The sequence below is a fragment of the Hyperolius riggenbachi genome, chromosome 6 (genome assembly GCF_040937935.1).
Source record: "Hyperolius riggenbachi isolate aHypRig1 chromosome 6, aHypRig1.pri, whole genome shotgun sequence".
NCBI lineage: Eukaryota > Metazoa > Chordata > Amphibia > Anura > Hyperoliidae > Hyperolius > Hyperolius riggenbachi.
In genome coordinates this window covers 171,269,538-171,287,680 of record NC_090651.1, presented here as the reverse complement: position 1 = coordinate 171,287,680, position 18,143 = coordinate 171,269,538, and the positions used below count along the sequence as shown (strand labels likewise).

At 46.0% G+C, this 18,143-nt stretch overlaps 1 protein-coding gene across 2 annotated transcripts in view; it reads right to left on the bottom strand.

Annotated features, from left to right (window-relative positions):
* The window catches only part of SLC25A17 (solute carrier family 25 member 17), a 271,719-nt gene that overhangs the window by 142,307 nt on the left and 111,269 nt on the right, over positions 1–18,143 (bottom strand). For both annotated transcript variants that reach the window (XM_068240216.1, XM_068240215.1), the window contains one exon: positions 5,249–5,400. In XM_068240216.1, coding sequence (XP_068096317.1) covers positions 5,249–5,400 — 152 coding nt within the window. The remainder of the gene's footprint in view (positions 1–5,248; positions 5,401–18,143) is intronic.

Sequence of the window (18,143 nt, the reverse complement as noted above, 5' to 3'; positions counted from 1 at the left end):
GGAATTGGGTATGCGTCAAATTTAGACACCTCATTCCGCTTCTGAAAGTCGTTACAGAAGCGTAGTATGCCATCTGGTTTCGGTACAAGCACAACTGTGTTGTACCAATCACAGTGCAATTTCTCAATTATGTCGAGCTCAAGCATCCGCGAAGTAACTATTCCTCTACCGCCTTCCTCCATGCTATCGGGATGCAATATAGTCTTAGTCGTACTCGAACATGTGGATCTAACTTAATATTATGACGCACAATATGAGTGCAGCCTGGTCGACCTGAAAGCACTTTCCAGTTCCTCATCAGAAACTCCTTCACCTTTTGTACTTGGGAGGCAGAGAGGATCTCTGACCACTTCAGATCAGGGGTCTTTCCAAACTGAGGTACTGGTATTGCAGCTGTCACAACTCTTAATAGATCTTTCCGTGCCTTTTGCAGGTTAATGTGGTATCCCTGCTCCTTCTTGGGTTTGTCCGGTTGAAGAAATTTGTAATTCACATCCCGATTCGCTCCTTTAACTTGTATGGTTCCTGCCACTTGGCTAGAAACGTACACTCCATCGTCGGAACCAATACCCTTGGTCTGTTAAGATTTCCTTGTTCCTGGTGAACATTTGCAAAAGTTCTTTGGAAATATTTTTGCTGCTATATTTTGCATGGGTATCAGGTTGCATAGTCCATGATAAGTCCAGAGAAGCTTCCCCATATTGGAGCATTGGATTTTGTAAAGTCTAAAGCCAATGTGTTGTAAGACACAAGTAAGCTTTAGGTTAGCAGGAATGGTTGCATGGCCACATAGCTTTTCATCCTTCCCACCCTTGCCCTGGAATCTTCCAGACTTCAAATTGCTGTCCTTTGCTGTGTGTGTTACACCAGCATCATCCAGGGGGGCACATGATCTTTCTGAAGTCTTGAATTGAAGCCTGTAAGCAGTATCACCATGTATCCCACTGCTTTAATCTCACAAATTAGGCAAATAAGCAAGCTCATTTTTCTCTTGGGTATATCACAATGGTACATGCTAGGCTGGCTTCAGCATGTAGCGTTGGTGGTACAGTGGTGAGCATAGCTGCCTTCCAAGCAGTTGACCTGGGTTTGATTCCTGGCCAATGTATGTGAGGTTGCTTTTGACAACCTACAAATCCATAAGCAAGCTCATTTTTCTCTTGGGTATATCACAATGGTACATGCTAGGCTGGCTTCAGCATGTAGTGTTGGTGGTATAGTGGTGAGCATAGCTGCTTTCAAAGCAGTTGACCTGGGTTTGATTCCTGGCCAATGTATGTAAGCTGGCTTTTGACATCCTACAAATCCCTGGAAGACAAGACAAGACAAGAGGAAGAGGAGGAGGAGGAAGGGAGGAGGGAGGAAGGGATTACACTCCCTGATTGATGTATACACATGCAAGTTGTGTGAAAGCACTTTAGGCCTGCAATTTAGCATTCAATGTGATTCTGCCCATAAAACGCTGCTTTGCATCAAATCTAGATTTTTCCCCGGGACTTTTGGCATGTATTCCACTCCGCCATGTCTCCCTCCAGGTGTTAGACCCCTTGAAACATCTTTTCCATTACTTTTGCGGCCAGCATAATTTTTTCTAGTTTTCCAAGTTTGCCTCCCTATTGAAGTCTATTGCGGTTCGCGAAAATTCGTGCAAACCGAACTTTTGCGAACCGAAAATCTAAAATTCATAGTTTTACTTGTTCCACTGCTCCTGTTGATCACCAGATTAAATGTTACCATGTTGCCATGTCTGTGATCATGATTTTTCTGAATCACACATTTGATACATTATCTGGTCTATTTGAAATGACTAAATCCAGTAGCATTCCCTCTAGTTGGCTCAGTTACAATTTGAGTCAAGTAACTGTCCTATAATTTCACTATAAATCTAGCACTTTTACTAGAACGAGTAGTTTCAATGTTCCAGTTGATTCCTGGATAGTAGAAGTCACCCATAACTATGACCTCACTTTTACTTGCAGCTTTCCGAATCTGCTGTAGTAGTTGTAGTTCTGCAGTATTATGGCTATGTAGTGGGAAAAAAACAGTTGCCAATTGTTTATTGGGTATTCTATTGGTCACCAATAAAATACCCCAATAAGCAATTAGCAACTGTTCTACCATGAATATTTTCTCTAGACTCCATATCTTTACAATTTTTATCCAGTTCTTTATCCAGGGCAACTGTAAACAAATGTTAACAAAGAGACAAACACCTCCACCTTTTCTGCATGCTCTGTCCTTCCTAAACACATTGTAACCCTTGAAGTTTTCTATACAAACATGGCTTTCATCCATCCATGTCCCCGTTATTCCCACAATGTCATAGCCTTTGTCGATCAAAACTAACTCTAGTTCATTCCCGTTATTTGCAAGACTCCTAACTTTGGTTGCCATGTACTTTATACTTTTACCACCACATTTTCCAGTTTCAGTAACATTTAATTTTGGTTACATTTAATGGGCTACATAAAGATTTACAGTGGTTTGCAAAAGTATTCGGCCCCCTTGAAGCTTTCCACATTATGTCATATTACTGCTGCGAACATGAATCAATTTTATTGGAATTCCACGTGAAAGACCAATACAAAGTGGTGTACACGTGAGAAGTGGAACGAAAATCATACGATTCTAAACATTAAAAAAAAACAAAACAAAAAAAACTGCAAAGTGGGGTGTGCGTAATTATTCAGCCCCCTGAGTCAATATTTTGTAGAACCACCTTTTGCTGCAATTACAGATGCCAGTCTTTTAGGGTATGTCTCTACCAGCTTTGCACATCTAGAGAATGAAATCCTTGCCCATTCTTCTTTGCAAAACGAGCTGTGAACAGCTCAGTCAGATTAGATGGACAGTGTTTGTGAACAGCGGTTTTCAGATCTTGCCACAGATTCTTGATTGGATTTAGATCTGGACTTTGACTGGGCCATTCTAACACATGGATATGTTTTGTTTTAAACCATTCCATTGTTGCCCTGGCTTTATGTTTAGGGTCGTTGTCCTGCTAGGAGGTGAACCTCCGCCCCAGTCTCAAGTCTTTTGCAGACACCAAGAGGTTTTCTTCCAAGATTGCCCTGTATTTGGCTCCATCCATCTTCCCATCAACTCTGACCAGCTTCCCTGTCCCTGCTGAAGAGAAGCACCCCCAGAGCATGATGCTGCCACCACCATATTTGACAGTGGGGATTCTGTGTTCAGAGTGATGAGCAGTGTTAGTTTTCCGCCACACATAGCGTTTTGCATTTTGACCAAAAAGTTCCATTTTGATCTCATCTGACCAGAGCACCTTCTTCCACATGTTTGCTGTGTCCCCCACATGCCTTGTGGCAAACTGAAAATGGGACTTCTTATGCTTTTCTGTTAACAATGGCTTTCTTCTTGCCACTCTTCCATAAAGGCCAACTTTGTGCAGTGCACGACTAATAGTTGTCCTATGGACATATTCCCCCACCTGAGCTGTAGATCTCTGTAGCTCGTCCAGAGTCACCATGGGCCTCTTGACTGCATTTCTGATCAGCGCTCTCCTTGTTCGGCCTGTGAGTTTAGGTGGATGGCCTTGCCTTGGTAGGTTTACAGTTGTGGCATACTCCTTCCATTTCTGAATGATCGCTTGAACAGTGCTCCGTGGGATGTTCAAGGCTTTTTGTAGCCTAAGCCTGCATTAAATTTCTCAATAACTTTTTCCCTGACCTGTCTGGTGTGTTCTTTGGACTTCATGGTGTTGTTGCTCCCAATATTCTCTTAGACAACTTCTGAGGCCGTCACAGAGCAGCTGTATTTGTACTGACATTAGATTACACACAGGTGCACTCTATTTAGTCATTAGCACTCATCAGGCAATGTCTATGGGCAACTGACTGCACTCAGACCAAAGGGGGCTGAATAATTACGCACACCACACTTTGCAGTTATTTATTTGTAAAAAATATTTGGAATCATGTATGATTTCTGTTCTACTTCTCACGTGTACTCCACTTTGTATTGGTCTTTTATGTGATTTCCAATAAAATTGATTCATGTTTGTGGCAGTAATATGACAAAATGTGGAAAACTTCAAGGGGGCCGAATACTTTTGCAAACCACTGTAACTACCGCTTTACTCTTTACAATGTAACCCCACACACACACACACACACACACACACACACACACACACACACACACACACACACACACACACACACACACACACACACACACACACACACACACACACACACACACACACCATATAACGCTAGGCTGCCACTATCTATTTACCCTAACTTGCCCAAATATTGAGTTCCTCCCTCTCATATCCTAGTTTAAAATCTCCTACAACCTTCTTCTCCACCAATGCAACTGCAACCTCGCCATTTAGGTGCACGCCATCCCTACTGTAGAACTTGTAGCCAACTGCAAAATCTGCCCAGTGCTCCAGGAACCCAAATACCTTCTTACTGCAGAAATTTCGCAGCCACATACTCAACTCCCCAGGCTCCCCCTGCCTCTCAGATGTAGTGTGTGGCACTGATAGTATGTCAGAAAACAGCACCGTCAAGGTCCTTACGTTATGTTTATCTCCAAATACCTTGAAATCATTTTTGAGGGCCTTCAATCTCCCACAAACTTTGTCTATGGTACCAATGTGTATCTGCTCCAGAACCACCCAATTTATCCGCTACATACAGAACCTGAGCACCCGGGAGACAACACGCTGTATAGTATTCATGGTCCCTTCAACAGATTACCCTAATAACTGAATCTCCTACCAACAGTATCTGTCTAGCCCAGGCATGGGCAAACTCGGCCCTCCAGCTGTTACAGAACTACAAGTCCCACAATGCATTTGCCTTTATGAGTCATGACTGTGGCTGTCAGACTCCTGCAATGCATTGTGGGACTTGTAGTTCCTTAACAGCTGGAGGGCCAAGTTTGCCCATGCCTGGCCTAGCCTTTGTTGCATTCCTATTCCCATTCTTGTTGCAGTGGTCTGTCCCTTGGTTGCCAAAGGACACATCAATACTTCAGAATAATCATGCCTAATATCACGCAACAAAGCATATTTATTAGTGAGAGACAACTCAGGACTAGCCTCGCTTACGCTTTTGTCCCTGCCCCCTTCTACACTGGCCAGCCACCCATCTAAGCAGCCTTGCTGTCCCCATCAAAGAGTCAGATAAGTCCACATCAGAATATACAGAATAAAAATCAAGGGATTACTGTACTAATGTGGTATAGCCCAGAGAAAATGTGTGTGTGTGCTATTTACCTGCAATAAATCCTATAGTCAAGTCCTTCCCTGTGGTAAAAGCACTGCTCTTTCCCCATAAGGCCTTTAGACTGTTAAAAGCGTAGAAGTAGACAAAATTTGAGCAGCAGAGACTAGAAATGACAGGAAACCAACCACGATATGGAGCAAGCCTAAAAGGAACAGAATTGAAATAAAAATAGGTCATAAAGCAAATACAACTGGACATAATTGCTTTTGCTAACACAGTAAACACAATGATGCTAAATATAATGTTGTCTTCTTAACCAGCCGGGCGGTATGGACGAGCTCAGCTCGTCCATCACCGCCGGAGGCTGCCGCTCAGGCCCTGCTGGGCCGATTTTCATCAAATAAAAAGCAGCACACGCAGCCGGCACTTTGCCAGCCGCGTGTGCTGCCTGATCGCCGCCGCAGCGCGGTGATCCGCCGCGTGCAGCGGCGAAAGAGGGTCCCCCCAGCCGCCTGAGCCCAGCGTAGCCGGAACAAAAAGTTCCGGCCAGCGCTAAGGGCTGGATCGGAGGCGGCTGACGTCCATGACGTCACTCCGCTCGTCGCCATGGCGACGAAGTAAGTAAAACACGGAAGGCTGCTCATTGCGGCCTTCCGTGTTACTTCTGGCCGCCGGAGGCGATCAGAAGAACGCCTCCGGAGCGCCCTCTAGTGGGCTTTCATGCAGCCAACTTTCAGTTGGCTGCATGAAATAGTTTTTTTTTATTTAAAAAAAAACCTCCCGCAGCCGCCCTGGCGATCTTAATAGAACGCCAGGGTGGTTAAAACAGAAGGTATGTACATTGAATCAGCTTTATATGGTATAGTACGCCTTTAGCCTATTCATTTTACAGAACCAGTCAATCAACTTGCAGACAGAGATTTCAGGCTAAAATGGCCTTCTGCATGTCGTCTTTCATGGATTATATAAGACATAAATTGCATATTCACTCACAGAGCAAAAGTGATGCATCATGGGAATACATTATTGTTAGATCTTTCTGTTTTAAGAAGTCAAAACCACATGTAGTATTGTTTTTTTTAGTGTGAGGCTTTTAGGTTAATTTTGGTCTACTGAACAGTCCTAGTCGTCTGGTACTCTATGATTAAGACAATTAAAGTAATAGACAATCACTTTCTAAAACCAGATTGGATACAAAAATCATTTTAAACCACAGCTAAGCATGCTTCTAAATAATCAATGGAACAAAAATGAAAGTTACAGATGGAAAGTTGGGAGCCTGCTATTTGTAGCTACAGTTTGCATAGTGGGCAACCTCCGGTGGAAACATTTCCATCTATAACCAATAATATTATGAGCACCTATGGCGGCACCCAAATTTTGTGGTTTTTTTTTGTGGATTTGTGGCAAGGTAAAGGTTAATGTTAGACATCAGGAAGGTGTTTTTTTTAAGGCTAAGCATGGGGGGGGGGGGGTTTAAAAGTTAGGTGTGTGTGTGTGTGTGTGTGTGTGGGGGGGGGGGGGGGGGGGGGGGGGGTCAGTGTTCTATCAGAGAGAAGGGTTAGATGTAGTAAACACACAGAGACCATAACATGTACAGGGAATGAGAGATACAAATGAAGATCATGAGACAAACACAGAGAGAGACACAGACTAGTTGCAGGAAACAATAAAAATAGCACTACTGTACCAGAGGATAACTTTTCACAAAGATTACCATCTGATGGTGCGGCAGGGGAGGAGGAGAGCACCACTTATTATTATCTGCTGCCTGATAAGGAAAAGTAAACAGCAGCAGCATTAGGCTAGGTTCACACTGGTCCATTTACAGATCGGATCCGTTTGAAACGGATCCGGTTTGTTTGTTTTTTCTTCCTCCGTTTTTAACTTTTTAAATATGTTTGCAGCATCCGTTTCCGGGGGGGGGGGGGGGGGGGGGGCGTGGCGAAGCGGAGGGGGGAGCAGTCAGGACGGGGTCGGCCCCCCCTCCCCTAGGTCCCCCGTCCCCACTCTCCCTCCAGCTATTTGGGCAAAAGATGTTAAATGTAATGTCAGCAGCGAGCAGGGACGCTTACCTTCTCTCTTTGCATTCCATGTGTAACGTGGCGAGCGGAGGAAGTAGGAAGTACAGAAGGTAAGCTCCCTGCTCGCTACCGACATTACATTTAACATCTTTTGCACAAATATCTGGTAGGGAGCGGGGCTGAGGGACCCAGGTGAGGGGTGGGGGGGCGAACCCCCTCCCCGCTGCCACCCCTCTCCTGGCTGCTTTTCCCTCTAGCCTCTATACCTGGGGACACCACCTATGCTGAGGGGAGCAGGCAATAGGCAATCCAGATCTCCCTCCGTGTTTGTGTAGTTTGTGTTTTTGCATTGCCTGCCACTACCAATCAATGTGTTCGGATCGATGTACAGTCCGTGAAGTCCTGACAAGTCCGGACCCTGTATTCAGTTTTTCAAAACTGGTGCCAAGCAGTTATCGGACCCCAAGCTGTGTGATACTCCGGTTGTTTATTGCCTGATGAAGCGGGATGTTCCCCGTGAAACGCGTTGCAGTTATGTTTTAGGAGTGTTAACATCTGCGGCTGCGGGCACGCCGGGCGTCTCCGCAGCCGCCTCGGTTCCCTGTTCTGAGGTTTTTTCTGTTCCGTCGACGTCTAGAACGCCGAGGACGGAATTGTCATTGACACATAGGGTTGCTGTTTCGCATGGCCGCGCGCGTAGACAGGACCTTTATGCTGGGAGGAGGCGTGTCAGCTGACCTGCTGGTCGACTGACGTCAGAGGGGACTCACGCCGCTCTGGATTGGCTGATTGTGGTGGGCGCGGCTATGAGGTCTCCTCTGCTTCTTAAAGGGAAGGTTCAGGGAGGGTGGGTAAAAAATCAAAATCAATTTCCACCTACCTGGGGCTTCCTCCAGCCCGTGGCAGGCAGGAGGTGCCCTCGCCGCCGCTCCGCAGGCTCCCGGTGGTCTCCGGTGGCCGACCCGACCTGGCCAGGCCGGCTGCCAGGTCGGGCTCTTCTGCGCTCCAAGGCCCGGAACTTCTGCGTCCCACGCCGGCGCGCTGACGTCATCGGACGTCCTCCGGGCTCTACTGCGCCTGCGCAGTAGAGCCCGGAGGACGTCCGATGACGTCAGCGCGCCGGCGTGGGACGCAGAAGTTCCGGGCCTTGGAGCGCAGAAGAGCCCGGCCTGGCCAGGTCAGGCGCGCCACCGGAGACCACCGGGAGCCTGCGGAGCGGCGGCGAGGGCACCTCCTGCCTGCCACGGGCTGGAGGAAGCCCCAGGTAAGTGGAAATTGATTTTGATTTTTTACCCACCCTCCCTGAACCTTCCCTTTAAGCCTTCTCTCTTCACTCGCAACCTGTCTGCGGTTGCGAATACATACGTGTTAGCGCTCAGACCTTAGACTAGCATCCGGTGTGCTTTGATCTGGGAGGAAACCAGGGATTTCACACAAGACTAGGATTATTGTATTACTGTATATTTGATATTCTGTGTATGACTCTGGCTAATCTTTGACTCCGCTCTTGCTTACTGATTCTGTACTTCTGCCCATCTGATCTAGTTGTTGAACTTCTGCCTGAATACTTACTACTCTCTTGCCTACTGATTCTGTACTGTATTTGCCTCTCAGTTGCCGAACTAAGCCTGTCTGACCTCTCTACTCACCAGTGGGCCCTTGCCACTGGTGAGGTGTTCTTCTTATAATAGCACCCACCAGCTCCTCTGGTGAGGTTCTGCCAAACTAGTCAGTTACTGTGTTATAATAGTACTCACCAGCTCCTCTGGTGAGGTTCTGCCAAACTAATCAGTTAATGTGCTATAATAGTACCCACCAGCTCCTCTGGTGAGGTTCTGCCAAACTAGTCAGTTACTGTGTTATAATAGTACCCACCAGCTCCTCTGGTGAGGTTCTGCCAAACTAGTCAGTTACTGTGTTATAATAGTACCCACCAGCTCCTCTGGTGAGGTTCTGCCAAACTAGTCAGTTACTGTGCTATAATAGTACCCACCAGCTCCTCTGGTGAGGTTCTGCCAAATTAGTCAGTTACTGTGTGATAATATTACCCACCAGCTCCTCTGGTGAGGTTCTGCCAAACTAATCAGTTACTGTGCTATAATAGTACCCACCAGCTCCTCTGGTGAGGTTCTGCCAAACTAGTCAGTTACTGTGTTCTTATAGGGCCCACCAGCTCCTCTGGTGAGGCCTAGTTATACTATTATATTACTGTTGCACCAAGCACTGTACACTATTATCCTGTTAGCTATACATGCATTATTGGTGATTCTGCAGATCACCACATAATCAGACATCTGTGTTTCTGTGTTGCTACACCGATCGTTACAGAACCGCAGACCAAAAAAGTTATGAAGACACTGTGCAATCGGGTTGAACTTTTGACCACAACCATTAACGATCTCATCAAGACGGTTAACCTACAACAGACTCAGATTGACCAACTAGCTGAGACAGTTAATCGTCTTAAAAATCCCAATGCACAAGTGTCCTCCCCTCCAGTTATTGAGCCCAGGATGCCCCTCCTGAAAAATGTTCAGGGCATCGCTCTGACTTCAGGAATTTTAAGCACCAATGCCTTTCTTATTTTGAATTGCGGCCAGTGTCTTCAGGCACAGAGAGCCAGAGAGTAACACTGATAAAGACCTTATTATCAGGTGATTCGCAGTCCTGGTCCTACAGTCTCCCTGATGGGCATGAGGCTTTGACCTCTGTTCAGGATTTTTTTTAAAGCAATGGCAGTTATATATGATGATCCGGATTTAGCTATGATGTCAGAGAGGAGGCTTAAGATTCTCAGGCAGGGTCATAATTCAGTTGAAAATTATGCCGCTGAGTTTAGAAGGTGGCCGGTTTCAGCTAGGTGGGGGCAGTATGCCTTGTTAGATTGCTTTTTGTCAGGATTATCTGATGCAGTGGCTGATCTTATGTTGGGTCACCCCGAGCCTAAGTCAATTGATGAGGCCATTTCCCTGGCCATTAAAATTGATCGCCGAGTGCGATACCAGAGACAGACTCGAGGCAGAACCTCAGGGAGACTTGCTTCTGGTATGTTCGCTCCTCCTGTTCCTCCCTCTTCTCCACCTGATGAGCCGATGCAAATTGGACAGTCCAAGCTCACTGCGGTTGAGAAGAACAGGAGGCGTACCGAGAAACTCTGTCTCTATTGTGCAGAGAAGGGGCACATTGTAGCAAATTGTCCCAAGAAGTCGGAAAACCCCATCGCCTAGGTGTAGCTGGAGGTACTACCCTAGGCGATCCAGTCTTACCTCTAAAGAATAAGCGTGTACTTCTCCCGTGTTCTATTACCTGGGAGGGTCAAGTCCATTCCACCCAGGCCTTTGTAGACTCGGGTTCTGCAGTTAATGTCATGGAATATGATTTTGCCATTAAGTTTGGTTTTCCTCTCCTTCCGGTGGGACGTCAGATTATAGTGACTGCAATGGATGATTCACCATTGCAAGGGAAATTACCACTCACTCAGACTCCGTTATTATTGTGTCAGCTGGGGGTGTTGCATAAAGAACAGATACAGTTTTTGGTTCTAGAGATGTCTACCTCCACAGTGATTCTCGGTATGCCGTGGCTCCCCTCAGATTGACTGGAGTTCCAGACAATTGTTAGCCTGGTCCTCCTACTGTCATCATCATTGTTTGGAGAAAGTCACAGTAGGGGCTACCGAGATCCAAGTGGAGGGGTTACCGTCTCACTCCTCTGGTTCCACTGATATTGAAGCCTGGAAGGACTGGGCAACCATGCTGAATCCATTTCAGCAGGAAGCCCCTGAAGGGAAACCAGATGGAGTTCTATTTGTACCTCTCCAGTTCAGATTTAAGATTCTTCATGTGTTTCACTCCCATAAGAATGCAGGTCATCCTGGTGTTGCCCGTACACAGGAGTTATTAGACAGATGTGTTTGGTGGCCCTCCATTGTGTCTGACTGTAAGGACTTTGTGGGGAGCTGTTCTGCTTGTGCCAGGAGCAAACCCTCCAGACAAGCTCCCGCTGGTACCTTACAGTCACTACCTGTGCCAGAACAGCCATGGACACACTTGTCCATGGACTTTATAGGGGAACTGCCCAGGTCTCAGGGAAAAAATGTCATATGGGTGGTAGTCGATAGGTTTAGTAAAATGGCCCATTTCATTACCTTGGACGAACTCCACTCTGCTCAAGAACTGGCAGACCTCTTTATTTACCACATTTTTCGTTTGCATGGTATCCCTGAGAATGTGGTGTCAGATAGGGGAGTCCAGTTCATCTCCAAATTCTGGAGGGCCTTTTGTAATCATCTGGGCATGAACCTATCATTCTCCTCCGGCTACCACCCACAGGCGAATGGCCAAACAAAAAGGGTTAACCAGTCCCTAGAACAGTTTCTGAGGTGTTATGTGGCTGACGCCCAGACTGAGTGGGCCAAATTCTTGCCGTTTGCAGAGTTTGCCCATAATAATTTGAAGAGTTCCTCCTCGGGGTTCTCTCCATTTCAGGTTGTGACGGGGAGATCTCCTAAGTTCTCTTCTTTGCCTGTGGTGGCATCTCCTTTCCCAGCACTGGAGGAATGGCAGGGAACCTTGAAAGAGATCTGGGCTTTGGTTCCGAAAAATCTCAAGAAGGCTTTTGTGACCCAGAAAAAAGGAGACAGGAGACGTTCAGAAGAGTGGAACTTTGCACCGGGGGATCTGGTGTGGGTGTCTACTCGACATTTGGCCCTCTGTTAAATTGGGCCCCAGATATATAGGCCCATACCCTGTCTCCAAGAGAATCAATAAGGTCACATATGCGGTTTCACTTCCGTCCAGTTGGAAAGGTGTTGAGACATTTCATGTGTCCTTGTTAAAACCTGCGGTACATGTGGATTCCTCTCCCCCCCCCCCCGCGATGATTGCTGGGGAACCTGAGTATGAGATAGAGCAAATTTTGGATTCTCGGTTTGTGCGCAACTCTATACAATATCTGGTTCATTGGAGGGGGTATGGGCCTGAGGAGAGATCTTGGGTCCCTAGTCATCGTATGCATGCAGAAGAACTTAGAAAAGAGTTCCATAGGTTGCATCCTGACAGACCGTGTCCGGAGTCCACGCCTCAAGGGGGGGGGGGATGGGTACTGTAACATCTGCGGCTGCGGGCATGCCGGGTGTCTCCGCAGCCGCCTCGGTTCCCTGTTCGGAGGGTTTTTTCGTTCTGTCGGCGTCTAGCACGCCGAAGACGGAATTGTCATTGACACATAGGGTTGCTGTTTCGCGCGGCCGCGCGCGTAGACAGGACCTTTATGCTGGGAGGAGGCGCGTTAGCTGACCTGCTGGTCGGCTGACGTCAGAGGGGATTTTACGCCGCTCTGGATTGGCTGATTGTGGTGGTGATCTGGGAGGAAACCAGGGATTTCACACAAGACTAGGATTATTGTATTACTGTATATTTGATATTCTGTGTATGACTCTGGCTAATCTCTGACTCCGCTCTTGCTTACTGATTCTGTACTTCTGCCCATCTGATCTAGTTGCTGAACTTCTGCCTGAATACTAACTACTCTCTTGCCTACTGATTCTGTACTGTATCTGCTTCTCAGTTGCCGAACTAAGCCTGTCTGACCTCTCTACTCACCAGTGGGCCCTTGCCACTGGTGAGGTGTTCTTCTTATAATAGCACCCACCAGCTCCTCTGGTGAGGTTCTGCCAAACTAATCAGTTACTGTGCTATAGTAGTGCCCACCAGCTCCTCTGGTGAGGTTCTGCCAAACTAGTCAGTTACTGTGTTATAATAGTACCCACCAGCTCCTCTGGTAAAGTTCTGCCAAACCAATCAGTTACTGTGTTATAATAGTACCCACCAGCTCCTCTGGTGAGGTTCTGCCAAACTAATCAGTTACTGTGCTATAATAGTACCCACCAGCTCCTCTGGTGAGGTTCTGCCAAACTAGTCAGTTACTGAGTTCTTATAGGGCCCACCAGCTCCTCTGGTGAGGCCTAGTTATACTATTATATTACTGTTGCACCAAGCACTATACACTATTGCATTATCCTGTTAGCTATACTTGCATTATTGGTGATTTTGCAGATCACCACATAATCAGGTATAGCGTCTGAATTATTGGTGATTCTGCAGATCACACATAATCAGTCATCTGTGTTGCTACACCGATCGTTACAAGGAGTATGTGAATAAATTATTGCTTCTTCAATCAACAGCACTTTGTCCTGTTTTGGTGTAGCTGGCCCACCACCGCCACCTGAACAATTTTAAACTTTTTAGCAAATTTTATCCTATTGGCGCCTCTGTACTACTTTGTATCATAATGGCTTATGTCTCCCTGGATGGGAAAATAACATTTTTTTTTCCTGGACTGCAAGTTACAGTGCCTTTCTAGACAGCTCTGTTCGAGCCACTCCCCAGGCTCAGCACCCCCTGCCACCGCATCCCTTGCAGGGGTGATTGTTATGCCACTGCACCAGACCATACTTCACTTGCTTCATCAAAGCAGTTGGGAAATACTGCATTAAAGAGGCACTGTAGTGGCATAGAGTAGAATGCAGTATGATATTCAGAATAACCACTTTTACAGTAATTATCCTGGTTTCAGCATCACAAACGCTTCCTACATCTATATACAATAGCAATAAAAAGTATGTGAACCCTTTGGAATTATATGGATTTCATTGTAATGTCCACCACAGAATATACTGGTAATTAGTCGTTAATAGAGCTGGGCCTATAGAACGCTAATATATATTAAGACTACATAGACCATCTAAGTTATTCTGCATATATTGAAGATCTGTTTGTATTATATAAGGCTTAAAAAACTGAAAAGGGAGATATACACATACCAGGAGGGGTCTAAAGGTATCATATGTGATAAGTTTTGAAGATAGGAAGCTACAGGAATATGAGATGATTTAGTATCCCGGGGCAGTGTCCATTTGTCCGACTACATCTTTTGGGCCTACTATATGGATAGAGCAACTCCTCTGTGCGGGCTTAGAAATGAGCTAGCTGTCTTGAATTTACCAACTCAGAAAAACTAAGATATAATTCTAGAGAATTCGATTACCTCGATGCTTGTGGTACATTTGAGGATACTAGGGGAGGTGGTATTAAAACAGGCAGGTTATTTGGGTGGAAATAGGTGGAGGGTAGTTCAATTACAGTGGCTTGCAAAAGTGTTCGGCCCCCTTGAAGTTTTCCACATTTTGTCACATTACTGCCACAAACATGCATCAATTTTATTGGAATTCCACGTGAAATACAAAGTGGTGTACATGTGAGAAGTGGATCGAAAATCATACATCATTCCAAACGTTTTGTACAAATAAATAACTGCAAAGTGGTGTGTGCGTAATTATTCGGCCCCCTGAGTCATTACTTTGTAGAACCACCTTTTGCTGCAATTACAGCTGCCAGTCTTTTAGGGTATGTCTCTACCAGCTTTGCACATCTAGAGAATGAAATCCTTGCCCATTCTTCTTTGCAAAACAGCTCCAGCTCAGTCAGATTAGATGGACAGCGTTTGTGAACAGTAGTTTTCAGATCTTGCCACAGATTCTCGATTGGATTTAAATCTGGACATTGACTGGGCCATTCTAACACATAGATATGTTTTGTTTTAAACCATTCCATTCTTGCCCTGGCTTTATGTTTAGGGTCATTGTCCTGCTGGAAGGTGAACCTCGGCCCCAGTCTCAAGTCTTTTGCAGTCTCCAAGAGGTTTTCTTCCAAGATTGCCCTATATTTAGCTCCATCCATCTTCCCATCAACTCTGACCAGCTTCCCTGTCCCTGCTGAAGAGATGCACCCCCCCTCCCCCGAGCATGATGCTGCCACCACCATATTTGACAGTGGGGATGGTGTGTTCAGAGTGATGTGCAGCGTTAGTTTTCCGCCACACATAGCGTTTTGCATTTTGGCCAAAAAGTTCCATTTTGGTCTCATCTGACCAGAGCACCTTCTTCCACATGGTTGCTGTGTCCCCCACATGGCTTGTGACAAACTGCAAACGGGACTTCTTATGCTTTCTGGTAACAATGCCTTTCTTCATGCCACTCTTCCATAAAGGCAAACTTTGTACAGTGCATGACTAATAGTTGTCCTATATACAGAGTCTCCCACCTGAGCTGTAGATCTCTGCAACTCATCCAGAGTCACCATGGGCCTCTTGACTGCATTTCTGATCAGCGCTCTCCTTGTTCGGCCTGTGAGTTTAGGTGGATGGCCTTGTCTTAGTAGGTTTACAGTTGTGCCATACTCCTTCCATTTCTGAACGATCGATTGAACAGTGCTCTGTGGGATGTTCAAGGCTTTAGAAATCTTTTTGTAGCCTAAGCCTGCTTTAAATTTCTCAATAACTTGATCCCTGACCTGTCTTGTGTGCTCTTTGGACTTCACGGTGTTGTTGCTCCCAATATTCTCTTAGACAACCTCTGAGGCCCTCACAGAGCAGCTGTATTTGTACTGACATTAGATTACACACAATTTAGTCATTAGCACTCATCAGACAATGTCTATAGGCAACTGACTGCACTCAGATCAAAGGGGGCCGAATAATTATGCACACACCACTTTGCAGTTATTTATTTGTAAAAAATGTTTGGAATCATGTATGATTTTCGTTCCACTTCTCATGTGTACACCACTTTGTGTTGGTCTTTCGTGTGGAATTCCAATAAAATTATGTTTGTGGCAGTAATATAACAAAATGTGGAAAACTTCAAGGGGGCTGAATACTTTTGCGACCCACTGTATATCAATATTTAGGGAAAACATTCTTAATAACAGTGTGTTACTGCACTATTTTGAATATTTTGTTATATACATGGTCGGGTGTAATGGGGGTGACCTGTGTTAGTCATGGATCTCCCCTCCTCTCCCCGTTTGGCCAGAATTCGGGATCCACTCTTTCTAAATTTGGAGGGGTAGACTGGCCAAAATTGGGTGACATGGCTGTTGCTGATGTTACCCCTATGTCCATGTACTTTGGGGCATTTGCCCTTTAATCTTTCTCTTTCTTTCTATTCTTACTTTTTCCTCTTTCCTGGTTTTAATCTGTAAGAGTGTGCTGCTTTGGGGATGGAGGGGCCTTTGGAAGGGGGAGGGGGACTGTTTCAAGGATACTGGGGTCACTTAATGGTAATGAGGATTCATGTAGCATTCTTACAAAAAACACATTTCAAGGGAATAGACCACCCTAGATTGGGAAATGTATGATACCCACAAGTATATACAGTACAGTAACTCCCCAGATACTAAGACAAAAGGAGTGCAATTGTCCTCTCCAAATATGACTCAGATCCAGCATTTGTCAGATTCTGGGGGAAGGAACCAGATTATTATCCACCTTGGCGGTAGTGACGAGCTCAGCTCGTCCATTACCGCCGAGGTGGATTGCTCAGCCTCTGGAGGGTCTTTTTGATAAAATTTTCTGTGGGGTGTGTAGCTAGCACTTGGCTAGCTACATCACCCCCCCCCCCGATCGCCGCCGGCCCGCTCTGATCCCCCCCGATCGCCGCCGAATACATACCCCCCACCAGAGCCCGCGCCAGCGCAGCCTCTCCATAGCCTCCAGGGGTCGCTATGGTGGGGATCGGAACTGCGCATGACATTGATGACGTCACTCCCGATTGTCGCCATAGCAACGCCTGAAGCTATGGCGGAAGTCTCGGCCATCTTAGGATCGCGGGCAGGTAAATATCGCCGGCGACGATCGGAGGGGGGGAACAGTGCCGGGGGAGTTGGGGGGGGGGGGGGGGGAGTGTAGCTAGCCTAGTGCTAGCTACACCAACTTAAAAACATTTTTTTTTTTTTTAAAAAGCCATGGCCGCAATAAATAGAATGCCAGGGTGGTTAAGAGTTTCCTTAATCATAGGAAGGTGATGTTTGGAACTTTTTATGCTCCAAACACGAGGCAACAAACATTCCTGGAAAAAACTCCTTTCGGGAACTCGATACCTTTGCTGAAGGTAGATTACTTATTGGAGGAGATGTAAATGTCACCTTAGATCCCACACTAGATACTTCCTTGGGTAGATCAGCCCTTCCTATTAGACTGATACAGAAATGTAGAATTGGGTTACAGACGAGACAGCTGGTCCATCCTTGGCGTATAATGAATCAATCAGCTTGTGAATATATATTTTTCCCATCCGCACAATGTTTATTCACATATCGACAATATTTTTACTTCACACAACCTTCTATCAGCTATCTATTACAGATACAGAAATAGCCACAAGATCAATCTCTGACCATGCCCCAACAACTGTTTGTTTCTCCATTTTAGAAAACAGACAAGGCCCAATGACATGGCATTTAAATACAACCCTCTTAAAGGACTGAGAAATACAGTGGGATGCGAAAGTTTGGGCAACGTTGTTTATCGTCATGATTTTCTGTATAAATCGTTGGTTGTTACGATAAAAAATGTCACACACACAGTGATATTTGAGAAGTGAAATAAAGTTTATTGGATTTACAGAAAGTGTGCAATCATTGTTTAAGGGCTCGTTTCCACTGTTGCGACGCGATTTCGCCGGCATCCCGACGCTTGTAAAAACGCATGCGGATGCGTTTCCGCATGCGTTTTTACCCGCGATTTCGCGTGCTATTTCGCATGGCAGGGTGCCATGTGAAATTAACCATGACACTGCCAGGGCAAAATAACATTGAAAAAGGTGCGAAATCGCGGGTAAAAAACGCATGTAACAAACGCATGCGTTTTTACTATTAAATACATTAGCGGCGATTCGCACGGATTCCCGACGCAGGCGAATTCGGTGGGTCCCGTCGTGCAGATTTGGCCCGCCGCCAAATCGCTCCCGCACGCCGCACATGTGGAAACAGCCCCGGCCACTTCAGTGTAACAAGCGAATCCGCATCTCGTCGCCGCATGCGGATTCGCTATGGTGGAAACGAGCCCTAAACAAAATTAGTCA